This window comes from Oncorhynchus nerka, linkage group LG12 (genome assembly GCF_034236695.1).
Source record: "Oncorhynchus nerka isolate Pitt River linkage group LG12, Oner_Uvic_2.0, whole genome shotgun sequence".
Lineage (NCBI taxonomy): Eukaryota > Metazoa > Chordata > Actinopteri > Salmoniformes > Salmonidae > Oncorhynchus > Oncorhynchus nerka.
In genome coordinates this window covers 59,407,121-59,422,833 of record NC_088407.1, presented here as the reverse complement: position 1 = coordinate 59,422,833, position 15,713 = coordinate 59,407,121, and the positions used below count along the sequence as shown (strand labels likewise).

At 41.8% G+C, this 15,713-nt stretch overlaps 1 protein-coding gene across 1 annotated transcript in view; it reads right to left on the bottom strand.

Moving 5' to 3' along the window:
- LOC115138476 (ryanodine receptor 3-like) overlaps positions 1-15,713 on the bottom strand; it is a 180,874-nt gene that overhangs the window by 138,725 nt on the left and 26,436 nt on the right. Inside the window, exon 2 of the mRNA XM_065025690.1 lies at positions 1,410-1,529. Coding sequence (XP_064881762.1) covers positions 1,410-1,529 — 120 coding nt within the window. The remainder of the gene's footprint in view (positions 1-1,409; positions 1,530-15,713) is intronic.

Here is a 15,713-nt window from a genome sequence, read left to right as displayed (position 1 = left end):
TGAAGTGCACCAGTCCCTCCTGCAGCAAGCACCCCCACAACATGATGCTGCCACCCCCGTGCTTCACGGTTGGGATGGTGTTCTTCGGCTTGCAAGCCTCCCCTTTTATCCTCCAAACATAATGATGGTCATTATGACCAAACAGTTCTATTTTTGTTTCATCAGACCAGAGGACATTTCTCCAAAAGTACGATCTTTGTCCCCATGTGCAGTTGCAAACCGTAGTCTGGCTTTTATATGATGGTTTTGGAGCAGTGGCTTCTCCTTGCTGAGCGACCTTTCATGTTATGTCATTATAGGACTCGTTTTTTCTGTGGATATAGATAGGTTTGTGCCTGTTTCCTCCAGCATCTTCACAATGTCCTTTGCTGTTGTTCTGGGATTGATTTACACTTTTCGCACCAAAGTACGGTCATCTCTAGGAGACAGAACGGGTCTCCTTCCTGAGCGGTATGATGGCTGCGTGGTCCCATGGTGTTTATACTTGCGTACTATTGTTTGTACAGATGAACGTGGTACATTCAGGCATTTGTAAATTGCTCCCAAAGATGAACCAGACTTGTGGAGGTCTACAATATTTATTTCTGAGGTCTTGGCTGATTTCTTTTGATTTTCCCATGATGTCAGTCAGAGGCACTGAGTTTGAAGGTAGGCCTTGAAATACATCCAAAGGCACACCTATAATTGTCCCAAATGATGTCAATTAGCCTATCAGAAGTTTCTAAAGCCATGATGGAATTTTCCAAGCCGTTTAAAGGCACAGTCACCTTACTGTATGTAAACTTCTGACCCACTGGAGTTGTGATTATAAGTGAAATATGAAACAAGTCATTTTCTTAATTTCATTTCACCAATTTGGACTATTTTGTGTATGTCTATTACTTGAAATCCAAATAAAAAACACATTTAAATTACAGGTTTGTGCTTCCCATGCAGCTTTGCTGAGCCCTGGGATTCTCTCATCCCACTCAATGGACACTGTGGAGAACACCTGAGAAGACCCCTCAAATACACCCTGTTTCAGAAGCGTATTATCTACACTCAACTGTATGAGAATCAGCCACTCTGGTGATGATACCACATTCAAAATGTTAGTTTCCAGTAGGAAATTATATCTTGGAGCTAGAGCCACTCTGAAATTCTGTCTACATTTACATTTACATTTAAGTCATTTAGCAGACGCTCTTATCCAGAGCGACTTACAAATTGGTGCATTCACCTTATGACATCCAGTGGAACAGCCACTTTACAATAGTGCATCTAAATCTTTTAAGGGGGGGGTGAGAAGGATTACTTTATCCTATCCTAGTCTAATTTTATTTGCATAAGCTTTCAGTTTGAGAGAAACAAACAACGAATAATGTCACAGGCCTATTCCTCTTCACAGTATGTAGTCTCTCTGTGCCTACCTTTGCCTCTGACGTGGGTTCAAGGTAGCACAGTCGATTGCCGAGTCCCTCTGCTGTCAGGCAGAACTTGCGATTCTCCTTGTGGATGCAGGCGACACACTGGAGCACCACTTCATCATCCTGTCAAGACAACATTTTCAGAGTGAGAGGAGGAGAGAGAGGAAAACCACCACTACCCTCAACAGGAGCCCACCAACCACCTGTTAACACGGGGAGATTCTTCACTTCTGTTTGAATCTAGTGTGTAGTTATGACCTTTATGGAAACGGGAGATTCAACTCCCCAGACACTGGACAGGTAGATAGGGAAGGTCATGCACATTGTACTTAATTGTGGAACATTACAGTTCATGTCCTACTTGTTGAAGATTCAGGCTCCACCATATATTCTCAATTACCCAATATTCCAGCAGCAAAATAGGTACCTTAAAATATCAGGGAAATCATTTTTTTCACCTTTATTTCACCTTCAACTTTATCATGGTAAACTGGTGAGGTAAGATTTCTAGTCTATTGCTTCTCAATGAGGTCATGGTGACACACCATGCAGAACAGGAGAACAGGATGACACAAATGCTGAAGAAAAGGACTACCTACCCTGAGGAGTTAAAATGGATGACTGACATTTGTTCTCCTATGTAGGCTCTCTGTTTTTGGCTGTTCATTGGGAAGTCTACTGCCAATGTGATCAAACAGAAAGTATCCATCCGGGATTCCTTTAAGTCTGCCGAACATCCTTTGGGCTATTTACACTGTTTATATAGCACAAATGAGGCTGAAGTAATTGATTGGAGAGTTCAGGTTTAAAAGGAAATAATGATCTAGCTAAATGTCGAAATGTATGCTAAGGAGCATCATCAAGCATCTAGCTGTGTATTGCTTTGGGCTGGATTTGCTCATGAGACAAGAGACTGATCCGTGTAATTTGCAAATAAATTCATAAAAAATCCTACAATGTGATTTTCTGGATTTTTTCCCCTCATTTTGTTGGTCATAATTGAAGTGTACCTATGATGAAAATTACAGGCCTCTCTCATCTTTTTAAGTGGGAGAACTTGCACAATTGGTGGCTGACTAAATACTTTTTTTGCCCTACTGTAGCATGCATTTTCCTGAGTAAATAGATCATTTGGTTTTATTCATAGACCGATTTGGAGTCAGTACAGGTACTAATAACAGCTGATAATGTATTTTCACCAGAATCACCACATTCTAGTCATCAATATAGGATATATATATATATAGGATATAATATAGGAGAGTCGAACCAAAATGCGGCGTGGTTATTTAGATACATCTTTAATGACGATGAAAAAAAAAACAATACAAAAACAACAAAAACGTGAAAACCTATAACAGCCTAAACTGGTGCAAACTAACACAGAGACAGGAACAATCACCCACGAAACACTCAAAGAATATGGCTGCCTAAATATGGTTCCCAATCAGAGACAACGATAAACACCTGCCTCTGATTGAGAACCACTCCAGACAGCCATAGACTATGCTAGATACCCCCACTAAGCCACAAACTCAATACCTAACAAAACCCCAAGACAAAATACACCACAATAAACCCATTTCACACCCTGACCTGACCAAAATAATAAAGAAAACACAAAATACTAAGACCAGGGCGTGACAATATCCACTATATCTAGTATAGCAATATCAATATTTTCTTGTTGGAAAACTATTTTTGGTTATTTCGGACTGTGTATTATAATTGTATGAATGTTATACAACATAATCAATATCAGCATATAAACATCCCTCGGCATTTGGTTAATGAACATCTCTGTTAGAGAATTACTGAGCAGTTTATGAATGATTAACAGGACGATTATTCACGCCTGTTTTACACTAGGTCTATACACATAACAAATGGGAATCGCTCTAGAAATAAATGACAATGTTAAAAGGATGCGAGTCATTAAAGCTGTAAGCAAGTTCCATTTGTACTACAGTAATACTGCAGCGACCCTAACCACATCACTGTTGAATGTTCAGACTGTATCGTGTCATTATGCTAAAGTATACAGCTTACTGACAGAGCCCGCAATCTGAAAATAAATATAATCAAATGCCCTCGTTCTGAAAATGTTGTGATTGCATTTACAAGACTCGCTGGCAGCGTAAACGGTGAAATTGATATTATTCTATTCCCAGCGTAACAGGCAGGCAGAATGGCTGATGTTGTTGCTAACTGTGCAGCCGTGGTAGCACTCCAGAGCCGAGCGGTGCAGCAGCATTCAGCCCTGTGTCGCTGTGTGTCTGAACATCAGTGTAAAAGGCAATGTGACAGGCCCCGAGGTCTTAAAAAACACTTCAGACATGTTTTCAAGTTGTCTATGTTCCCATTGTAATAGCTGCCAGTGAGGAAATTATCAATCCATGCACGTTATGGCACTACTGCCTACAATACCTTTTCCTATGCACTCTTTCCCCTTTCATGATATGTTTAAGCCTTGAGGACAATAATTATAGCAGAAAATATTGGTTTTGGACATATAATGGCCAATTCAACTACAGCATTCAAAATAGTACAGCGGATGCTGAAGTAACCTTTCCCTGACCCAGTCTGGTCATGGCTGACATCAACACCATCATCCCAGACACCCAGGACCCACTCCAATTCCCATACCACCCCAACAGATGACGCAATCTCTATTGCACTCCACACTGCCCTTTTCCACCTGGACGAAAGGAACACCTACTTCAGGATACTGTTCATTGACTACAGCTCACCGTTCAACACCATAGTGCCCTCGAAGCTCATCAATAAGCTAAGGACACAAAGTAAACACCTCCCTCTGCAACTGGATCCTGTACTTCCTGATGGGCTGGCCCCAGGTGGTGAGGTTACGCAACAACACATCCTCCATGCTGATCCTCAACACGGGGGCCACTCATGGGTGCGTGCTTAATCCCCTCCTGTACTCCCTGTTTGTTCACCCACGATTGCGTGGCTGTGCACGACTTCAACACCATCATTAAGTTTGCCGACGACACAGCGCTGTTACTGTAGGCCTGATTACCGTCGACGAGACGGCATATAGGGAGGATGTCAGTGACCTGGCAGTGTGGTGCCGGGACCACAACCTCTCCTTCAACGTCAGTAAGACAAAAGAGCTGATCGTGGACTACAGGAAACGGAGGGCCGACAACATCCCTATTCCCATCGACAGGGTTGTAGTGGAGCGGGTTGAGAGCTTCAATTTCCTGTGTCCACATGATTATGGACCTATCATGGTCCAAACACACCAACATAGACGTGAAGAGGGTACGACAATGACTCTTCGCCAATCAGGAAGCTGAAAAGATTTAGCATGGGCCCTCAAATCCTCAAAAAGTTCTACAACTTCACCATTGGAAGAATTTTGACTGGCTGCATCACCGCTTGGTATGGAAACTGCTTGGCATCTGACAACAAAGCGCTACACAGTGTAGTGTGTACAGCCAAGTACATCACTGAGGCCGAGCTCCCTGCCATCCAGGACTTCTATACCAGGCGGTGTCAAAGGAAGGCCCTAAAAATTGTCAAAGACTCCAGCCACCAAAGTCATAGACTGTTCTCGCTGCTAACGCAGGCAAGCGGTATAAGAGCACCAAGTCTGATCAAAAGGCTCCTGAACAGCTTCTACCCCCAAGCCATAAGACTGCTGAACAGTTCATCAAATGGCTACCCGGACTATTTGTATTGACCCGTTAAAAAAAAATGTTTGGCACTTGCACTGGCTCTATGCGCACTGACTGGAATCTACCCACACATACTACACTGACACTCCAACACACACACACACACACACACACACACACACACACACACTTTTAACCCTACCTTCATGTACATTACTTCAATCACATCAACACTCTCGTACCCGTGCACATTGACTCTGTACCGGTACTCCTTGTACTGAACAAAAATATAAATGCAACAATTTCCAATATTTTAGAGTTACAGTTCATATAAGGAAATCAGTTAATTGAAAATAAATCATTAGGAGGTTATAGGCCCACCCACTTGGGATCCAGGATCACCCACTGGAGAGCCAGGCCCAGCCAATCAGTTTGACCCACATAAGGGCTTTATCACAGACCAAAGAGTATTTCTGTTTCATCAGCTGTCCAGGTGGCTGGTCTCAGACGATTCCGTAGGTGAAGAAGCCAGATGTAGAGGTCCTGGGCTGGCGTGGTTACACATGGTCTGTGGTTGTGAGGCCGGTTGGACATACTGCCAAATTTGCTAAAACGTCTCCTGGCTTATGGTAGAGAAATGAACATTAAATTATCTGGCAACAGCTCTGGTGGACATTCCTGCAGTCAGCATGCAGATTGCATAATCCCTCAAAATGTGAGACCTCTGTGGCATTGTGTTGTGTGACAAAACAGCACATTTTAGAGTGGCCTTTTGTTGTCCCCAGCACAAGGTGGCGTGGCAGGTAGCCTTGTGGTTAGAGCATTAACTGATAGGGACAGTAACTGATAGGTTAATGGATCAAATCCCTGAGCTGCTTAGTTAAAAATCTGTCATTCTGCCCCTGAACAAGGTAGTAAACCCACTGTTCCCCGGTAGGCCGTCATTGTAAATAAGAATTTGTTCTTAACTGACTTGACTTAGTTAAATAAAGGTTAAATAAATGCAAAAGGCACACCTGTGTAATGATCATGCTATTTAAATCAGCTTCTTGATATGCCACTGTCAGGTGGATGGATTATATTGGCGAAGGAGAAATGCTCATTAACAGAGATGTAAACAAATTTGTGCACAAAATTTGAGAGAAATACCCTTTTTGTGCATATGGAACATTTCTGGGATATTTTGTCAGCTTTACATGTTGTCTTTATATTTTTGTTCAGTATATAGCCGGCGGCAGGGTAGCCTAGTGGTTAGAGGGTTGGACTAGAAACTGGAAGGTTGCAAGTTCAAACCCCCGAGCTGACAAGGTACAAATCTGTCGTTCTGCCCCCGAACAGGCAGTTAACCCACTGTTCCTAGGCCGTCATTGTAAATAAGAATTTGTTCTTAACTGACTTGCCTAGTTAAATAAAATTTAAAAAATCTTATTATATTACTATTTCTTCTATTTTTGAGTGCAAATTTTCTTGCTTTTCAACTCTGGGAAAGGGCTCGTAAGTAAGGATTTCATGGTCAAGTCTGCACCTGTTGTATTCAGTGCATGTGACAAATAACATTAGATTTGATATGCTGCTGCAACTCACTATACTCCTGCACTATAGTGTGAATTACTGCCAGAAATCGGAATCAGATCATACAAACATGAAGAAAAAGATCCATTTAAAACATTATTTTCCTTTGTTATCAATTAAATTGACGTAAACAGCCTGCATGACATATCAACACTTGGCCAGTGGCCACCATTGTATATGCAATCACTCTCCAGTCTCCACACTGAGACTGGGGGAGCTGTGATTTGGGCCATACGAGGCCACCATTGTATATGCAATCACTCTCCAGTCTCCACACTGAGGCCGGGGGGAGCTGTGATTTGGGCCATACAAGGCCACCCTTGATTTGTGTCATACTGTATTTTGCCGTCAGGCGGCCCTCGTCAATCAGAGCGGTTCACTCTCCACTCCTATCACAGCGCTGGCTGGCCCTGGCTCTGTCTTGTCCTCGTGTCTGGCACCCCCACACCCCTCTCTGTCTACCTCGTCTCTCAACCCTGTCTCAGAGCAGAATTATGTATCACACGTGCTAGGTAAGGCCCACACACTCACTGACCTCCCATCTCACCTGACCAACACAGGGTGTGAGGTAGCTGCCTACAATGGCTGGGAGGGAGAGAGTCAGCTTGGGACGATTCAATTTACACTGACTGATCTGACTTGCATATACGCAGTACAATGTCATCTGCATTTTTGATAAGGTCATTCCTAAATAGAGCACTATATAAACAACATAAGTCATGAATCATCACTACACATGATCAAAAGTATGTGGACACGTGCTCATCGAACATCTCATATTCCCTCTATGACAGCCTCCACTCTTCTGAGAAGGCTTTCCATTAGATGACGCACCATTGCTGTGGGGACTTGCTTCCATTCAGCCACAAGATAATCAGTGAGGTCAGGCACTGATGTTGGGCGATGAGCCCTGGCTCGCAGTCGGCGTTACAATTATTCACAAAAGTGTTTGATGGGGTTGAGGTCAGGGCACTGTGCAGGCCAGTCAAGTTCTTCCACACCGATCTCAAACTACCATTTCTGTATGGGCCTCTTGTGCCCCGGGGCAATGTCATGCTGAAACAGGAAAGGGCCTTCCCCAAAGTTGGAAACACAGAATCATCTAGAATGTCCTTGTATGCTGTAGCCTTATAATTTCCCTTCACTGGAACTAAGGCGCTTAGCCCGAACCATGAAAAACTGCCCCAGACCATTATTCCTCGTACACCAAACTTTAGAGTTGGCACTATGCATTGGGGCAGGCAGTGTTCTCCTGGCATCCTCCAAACCCATACTCGACCGTTGGACTGCCAGATGGTGAAGCGTGATTCATCACTACAGAGAATGCGTTTCCACTGCTCCAGAGTCCAATGGTGGCAAGCTTTACACCACTCCAGCCGATGCTTGGTATTGCTCATGGTGATCCTAGGCTTGTGTGCAGCTGCTTGAACTGACTTGTTGGAAAGGTGGCATCCTATGACTGTGCCACGTTGAAAGTCACAGCTCTTCAGTAAAGCCATTCTACTGTCAATGTTTGTCTATGGATTGCAAATGTATAAATAAATACTGATAAGACATTTACATAAGTATTCAGATCCTTTACTCAGTACTTTGTTGCAGCACCTTTGGCAGCGATTACAGCCTTGAGTCTTCATAGGTATGATGCTACAATTTTGACACACCTGTATTTGGGGAGTTTCTCCCATTCTTCTCTGCAGATCCTCTCAAGCTCTGTCAGGTTGGATGGGGAGCGTTGCTGCACAGCTATTTTCATGTCTCTCCAGAGATGTTTGATCGGGTTCACGTCCGGGCTCTGGCTGGCTCACTCAAGGACATTGAGTGTTGTCGTGATCTCTGTTGAAAAGTTCATCTGAAGTTCTCTTTGCATCCCTGGAGTCTTTCGTGGTTAGAATGGATACTTCAGAGTAGAGGTTGACCGATTCTGATTTTTCAACGCCGATACCGATTAAAAAAGCCGATACCAATTAATTGGCCGATTTTTATTTATTTATTTGTAATAATGACAATTACAACAATACTGAATGAACACTTATTTTAACTTAATATAATACATCAATAAAATCAATGTAGCCTCAAATAAATAATTAAGTATGTTTAATTTGGTTTAAATAATGCAAAAACAAAGTGTTGGAGAAGAAAGTAAAAGTGCAATATGTGCCATGTAAAAAAGCTAAAGTTTAAGTTCCTTGCTCAGAACATGAAAGCTGGTGGTTCCTTTCAACATGATTCTTCAATATTCCAAGGTAAGAAGTATTAGGTTGTAGTTATTATAGGAATTATAGGACTATTTCTCTCTATACGATTTGTATTTCATATACCTTTGACTATTGGATGTTCTTATAGGCACATTAGTATTGCCAGTGTAACAGTATAGCTTCCGTCCCTCTCCTCGCTCCTACCTGGGCTCGAACCAGGAACACATCGACAACAGCCACCCTTGAAGCAGCATTACCCATGCAGAGCAAGGGGAACAACTACTCCAAGTCTCAGAGCGAGTGACGTTTGAAACGCTATTAGCGCACACTCCACTAACTAGCTAGCCATTTCACATCGGTTACACCAGCCTAATCTCGGGAGTTGATAGGCTTGAAGTCATAAACAGCGCAGTGCTTGAAGAATTGCAAAGAGCTGCTGGTAAAACGCACAAAATTGCTGTTTGAATGAATGCTTACGAGCCTGCTGGGGCCTACCATCGCTCAGTCAGACTGCGGTATCAAATCATGGACTTAATTATAACATAATAACACACAGAATTACGAGCCTTTGGTCATTAATATGGTCGAATCCGGAAACTATCATCATCTGAAAAACAAGACATTTATTCTTTCAGTGAAATACGAAACCGTTCCGTATTTTATCTAACGGGTGGCACCCATAAGTCCAAATATTCCTGTTACATTGCACAACCTTCAATGTTATGTCATAATTAAGTAAACTTCTGGCAAATTAGTTCAGAATGAGCCAGGCAGCCCAAACTGTTGTATATACCCTGACTCTGGTGCAATGAATGCAAGAGAAGTGACACAATTTCACCTGGTTAATATTGCCTGCTAACCTGGATTTCTTTTAGCTAAATATGCAGGTTTAAAAATATATAATTCTGTGTATTGATTTCAAGAAAGGCATTGATGTTTATGGTTAGGTACAGTCGTGCAAGGATTTTGTTAAATCATCCCCCGTTTGACGAAGTTGGCTGTCTTTGTTAGGAAGAAATAGTCTTCACACAGTTTGCAATGAGCTAGGCAGCCCAAACTGCTGCATATACCCTAACTCTGTTGCAAGAGAAGTGACACCATTTTTCCTAGTTAAAACAATTTCATGTTAGCAGGCAATATTAACTAAATATGCAGGTTTAAAAATATATACTTTGATTTTAAGAAAGGCATTTAAGAAAGGCAACGACAGTCCTTTTCGCGAATGCCACTGCATCGATTATATGCAACGGAGGACACGCTAGATAAACTAGTAATATCATCAACCATGTGTAGTTATAACTAGTGATTATGATTCATTGATTGTTTTTTATAGGATAAGTTTAATGCTAGCTAGCAACTTACCTTGGCTTCTTACTGCATTCGCGTAACAGACAGGCTCCTCGTGGAGTGCAATGTAATCAGGTGGTTAGAGCGTTGGACTAGTTAACTGTAAGGTTGCAAGATTGAATCCCCGAGCTGACAAGGTAAAAATCTGTCGTTCTGCCCCTGAACAAGGCAGTTAACCCACCGTTCCTAGGTTGTCATTGTAAATAAGAATTTGTTCTTAACTGACTTTCCTAGTTAAATAAAGGTGTTTAAAAAATAAATTTAAAAAACGGCCAAATCGGTGTCCAAAAATACCGATTTCCGATTGTTATGAAAACTTGGAAACAGGATGCATCTGAGCTCAATTTCGAGTCTCATAGCAAAAGGTCTGAATACTTATGCAAATATTGTATGTTTTTTTAATACATTTGCTAAAATTTCTAAAAACCTGTTTTCGCTTTGTCATTATGGGGTATTGTGTGTAGATTGAGGATTGTTTTACTTAATACATTTTAGATTAAGGATGTAAGGTAACAAAATGTGGAAAAAGTCAAAGGGTCTGAATACTTTCTGAAGGCACTGTATAAAGTGTATCTGTACCATCATGAATGTTATCTGATTCTATGAATAGCTTTAGAGGACGCTCTGTCCTTGTCACTGACCTGACTCTCACTCTCTGAATCAGGCCTTTTGGATTTCACATCCCCCTGAGTGATCCTTGAAGGAACTGAGTGCATATTGACACGTTAAATGTGGTCACATCCCTAGTAAAGCAGTTTGACATTGAGCAGAACTAAAAGCCTGCTGCTACTACTACTGTACATGATGGCTCAGCTCATTTCCCTGATTTGCTATAGTCACTGTAGCCCTATGTACTAAAATTACTTGATATTTCTGTACAGTAACAGTGAAGCACATCCCAAATCTCCCTGAACATGCGGGCAGACTAAATCACTTTGTACCCGGTCTGTGAATACTGACACTGCACAGTCAAGACTGAGGTGACAGACTGAGGCTTGATGTGATAAACTGGTGACAAGTTTCTTAATCACCTCCTCCATGATCAAATCACAGGTACTTTCACTTCGCCAGATGTCATTTTCTCACATTTTGTTTGTACCTAGAAGCCTAGCACACAAGGCTACAGCAGAGGGCTGAGGGAACAAGGTGTTATGGACCAGGTGGATTTTACCATGCCTTAATCACAGCAGAATTAGAGGAAATCAGGTCCTACCATCAAACTCACTGTTTAAAACTTTATTTTATTAAATCTCCTCCTGAGAGGTACTTCACTACTGAACTAGTGCACTGTTCAGACTTTGTGGACTAGCCAATATATTCACTACCATAGTCTCGTCCAAAGCTGGTAGAATGACAGTCAGGGGAAACTATTCCATTTGAATATGCAAAGTATCAGGGGGAACTGTTCAGAGATTCAACAGACATTTTCCCGAGAGGCATCAGAGATGTGAGCGTTTGATTTGTAGTTTGAAAAGAGGTCAGTACTTCAGAGGGTAACACCTCACCACACTGACTAGGGTTGTAACAGGAACTCTGCAGGCCTACATACGGAACTCTGCAGGCTCTGCCCCGAGGAATACTTAGACAATATACTGTATAGAGGTCGACCGATTAATCAGGGCCGATTTCAAGTTTCCATAGCAATCGGTAAACGGTATTTTTGGACACCGATTTGCCCCCCCAATTTAAAAAAAAAAACTTTATTTAACTAGGCAAGTCAGTTAAGAACACATTCTTATTTTCAATGACAGCCTAGGAATGGTGTGTTAACTGCCTTGGTCAGGGGCAGAATGAAAGATTTTTACTTTGTCAGCTCTGGGATTAGTTTTTGAGCCTTACATTGCACTCCGAGGAGCCTGCGTGGCAGGCTGACTACCTGTTACGTGAGGGCAGCAAGAAGCCAAGGTAAACTTATCTTATAAAAAAACAAATCAATCTTAACATAGTCACTAGTTAACTACACATGGTTGATGATATTACTAGTTTAACTAGCTTCTCCTGCGTTGCAAATAATCGATGCGGTGCCTGTTCATTTCTCATTGAATCACAGCCCACTTTGACAAATGGGTGATGATTTAACAAGCGCATTTGCGAAAAAAGCACTGTCGTTGCACCAATGTACTTAACCATAAATATCAATGCCTTTCTTTAAAATCAATACACAAGTTGTCACGGCTGGCTGAAGGACTGGACCAAGGTGCAGCATGCTAAGCTTTAAAAATGACGCCGACAAAACCAAAACGTGAAGCTTTGGGCTATGCGCCCTGAACAAAGTCAAATTTAACTTTCCACAAAACAGGTGGGGAAAAGGGTACCTAAGTATGGTTTTCAATCAGAGACAACGATAGACAGCTGTCCCTGATTGAGAACCATAACAGGCCAAGACATAGAAATACAAAACATAGAAAAAAGGACATAGAATGCCCACCCTAGTCACACCCTGGCCTAACCAAAATAGAGAATAAAAAGCCTCTATGGCCAGGGCGTGACACAAGTATATATTTTTAAACCTACATATTTAGTTAATATTGCCTGCAAACATTAATTTCTTATAACTAAGGAAATTGTGTCACTTCTCTTGCATTCCTTGCAAGCAATCAGGGTATATACAGTGGGGCAAACAAGTATTTAGTCAGCCACCAATTGTGCAAGTTCTCCCACTTAAAAAGATGAGAGAGGCCTATACTTTTCATCATAGGTACACTTCAACCATGACAGACAAAATGAGAAAAAAAGTCCAGAAAATCACATTGTAGGATTTTCTATGAATTTATTTGTAAATTATGGTGGAAAATAAGTATTTGGTCACCTACAAACAAGCAAGATTTCTGGCTCTCACAGACCTGTAACTTCTTCTTTAAGAGGCTCCTCTGTCCTCCACTCGTTACCTGTATTAATGGCACCTGTTTGAACTTGTTATCAGTATAAAAGACACCTGTCCACAACCTCAAACAGTCACACTCCAAACTCCACTATGGTGAAGACCAAAGAGCTGTCAAAGGACACCAGAAACAAAATTGTAGACCTGCACCAGGCTGGGAAGACTGAATCTGCAATAGGTAAGCAGCTTGGTTTGAAGAAATCAACTGTGGGAGCAATTATTAGGAAATGGAAGACATACAAGACCACTGATAATCTTCCTCGATCTGGGGCTCCACGCAAGATCTCACCCCGTGGGTTCAAAATGATCACAAGAACGGTGAGCAAAAATCCCAGAACCACACGGGGGGACCTAGTGAATGACCTGCAGAGAGCTGGGACCAAAGTAACAAAGCCTACCATCAGTAACACACTACGCCACCAGGGACTCAAATCCTGCAGTGCCAGACGTGTCCCCCCTGCTTAAGCCAGTACGTCTAAATTATTTTCCACCATAATTTGCAAATAAATTCATAAAAAATCCTACAATGTTATTTTCTGGATTTTTTTTTCTCATTTTGTCTGTCATAGTTTAAGTGTACCTATGATAAATTACTACAGGCCTTTCTCATCTTTTTAAGTGGGAGAACTTGCACAATTGGTGGCTGACTAAATACTTTTTTCACTGAAAAAATAAACTTTTTGTTTTCGAAATTATAGTTTCTGGATTCTACCATATTAATGACCAAAGGCTCATATTTCTGTGTGTTATTATGTTATAATTAAGTCTATGATTTGATATTTGATAGAGCAGTCTGACTGAGCGATGGTAGGCAGCAAGCTCGTAAGCATTCATTCAAACAGCACTTTCATGCGTTTGCCAGCGGCTCTTTGCAATTCTTCAAGTATTGCGCTGGTTATGACTTCAAGCCTATAATTCCTATAATAACTACAACCTAAAACTTCTTACCTGGGAATATTGAAGACTCATGTTACAAGGAACCACCAGCTTTCATATGTTCTCATGTTCTGAGCAAGGAACTTAAACGTTAGCTTTTTTACATGGCACATATTGCACTTTTACTTTCTTCTCCAACACTTTGTTTTTGCATTATTTAAACCAAATTGAACATGTTTAAATATTTATTTGAGGCTATATTGATATTGATGTATTATATAAAGTTAAAATAAGTGTTCATTCAGTAATGTTGTAATTGTCATTATTTCAAATTTTAAAAATGTAAATTGTCCGATTAATCGGTATCGGCTTTTTTTGGTCCTCCAATAATTGTTATCAGTGTTGAAAAGTCTTAAATCGGTCGTCCTCTAATACAGTACATTATTTATAGGTATTTATGCAGGCTACTCAAAACAAAGCAAACAGAGAAGAGACTAAAAGTATCTAGCTAACAACCACAATGCAGGAGGAAAACAATAGACCTTTCCCCCAATAAGAAATGGCACATAGTGTTACCCTTCAGCTAATATTACTGGCTTGCACTTTACTACACCACAATCTATCCACAGGAAGAGTATCTATTTTCATCACCCATATGTCAAACTCAATTTGGAACTTAGTAATACTTTTTTAGCAGTGGGGCTAGAAATGATAAACATTACACATGAAGAGTCAAATACTTAATGTCCTAACAACCTGGCAAGCAATGTTTGTGTGGTAACTTGAAGAGGGTCCCTCCCTGAATCCATCAACCATGGACTGCATGGCTTGTATAAAGTCTGGTCATATAATATGGCTGCCGGCCCACCATCCATTACACTGTCACTAACTTGTCACCTTAAAATGATGTAAATCTTGCTTTCTATTTTGACTCCAGCTACTCAGTCAGTTGGGCATATAAGCCATGCAGATCGAACAAGTGAGTGTGTTTGCGAAAGAGGTGGTGAGTGAACTTGGCCCCTATTTAATAAAAGAAGATTTACTGTTGTAAAGCTTGCCATCGAGTGAAAGATGTCCAGTACAGAAGTCGTAAACTCTAGCCTCCAGCCCCCACTGCAGCAGCACTCCCTATTTGAGGAGGGCTTTTTCAGTCTCTCCTAGCTTGATCCCGGGCCAAGGAATCTGGTGAATTGATGGCAAAGTGATCCGACAGGAACACAGAAGAGTCATCTGGTCTATCTAGAGAGTCAGGGGGAGAGGTAGTAAGCGGCACTTCCCAGGGGGAGCAACCTGACCCAGAGGCACTCAGTCACACAGTCCACTGGCCTGCCCATTCCCTGGTAACCTCCATACCCTGTACCCCTCATCCTGCAGGGCTGTGGGCAGCAACACAGCCCCATCCGCACCACACACAGCCAGCCATGGAGGGTCCACGCCACTCAACACTGCAGGGGGCTGGTTCTCCTGCAGAGTGTTTGGATAGTTACACACAGATAGTTACACCTGGCCAGGCACCGTATAACAAAATAAAGCTGTGGGACAAGTTCATGGGTGGCTTCATTCCCCTCTATGCTACTGTTTCTGGAAGAATTCTGTACAGACAACACCAGGTGTTCACCAGGCCCATTGCCCTCCTCTAGTCAGTAACCGTAGAGCTTCTCCTCAGCTCCTGAGGTATACGTGCTGTAGGTAGGCCTCAGAGGAATGGTGCACAGGGTCCCTCCATCTGTTTTGCAAGACAGATGATACATGGAATGACAGAGATATATATACACTTAATACAGTCACTTAACTA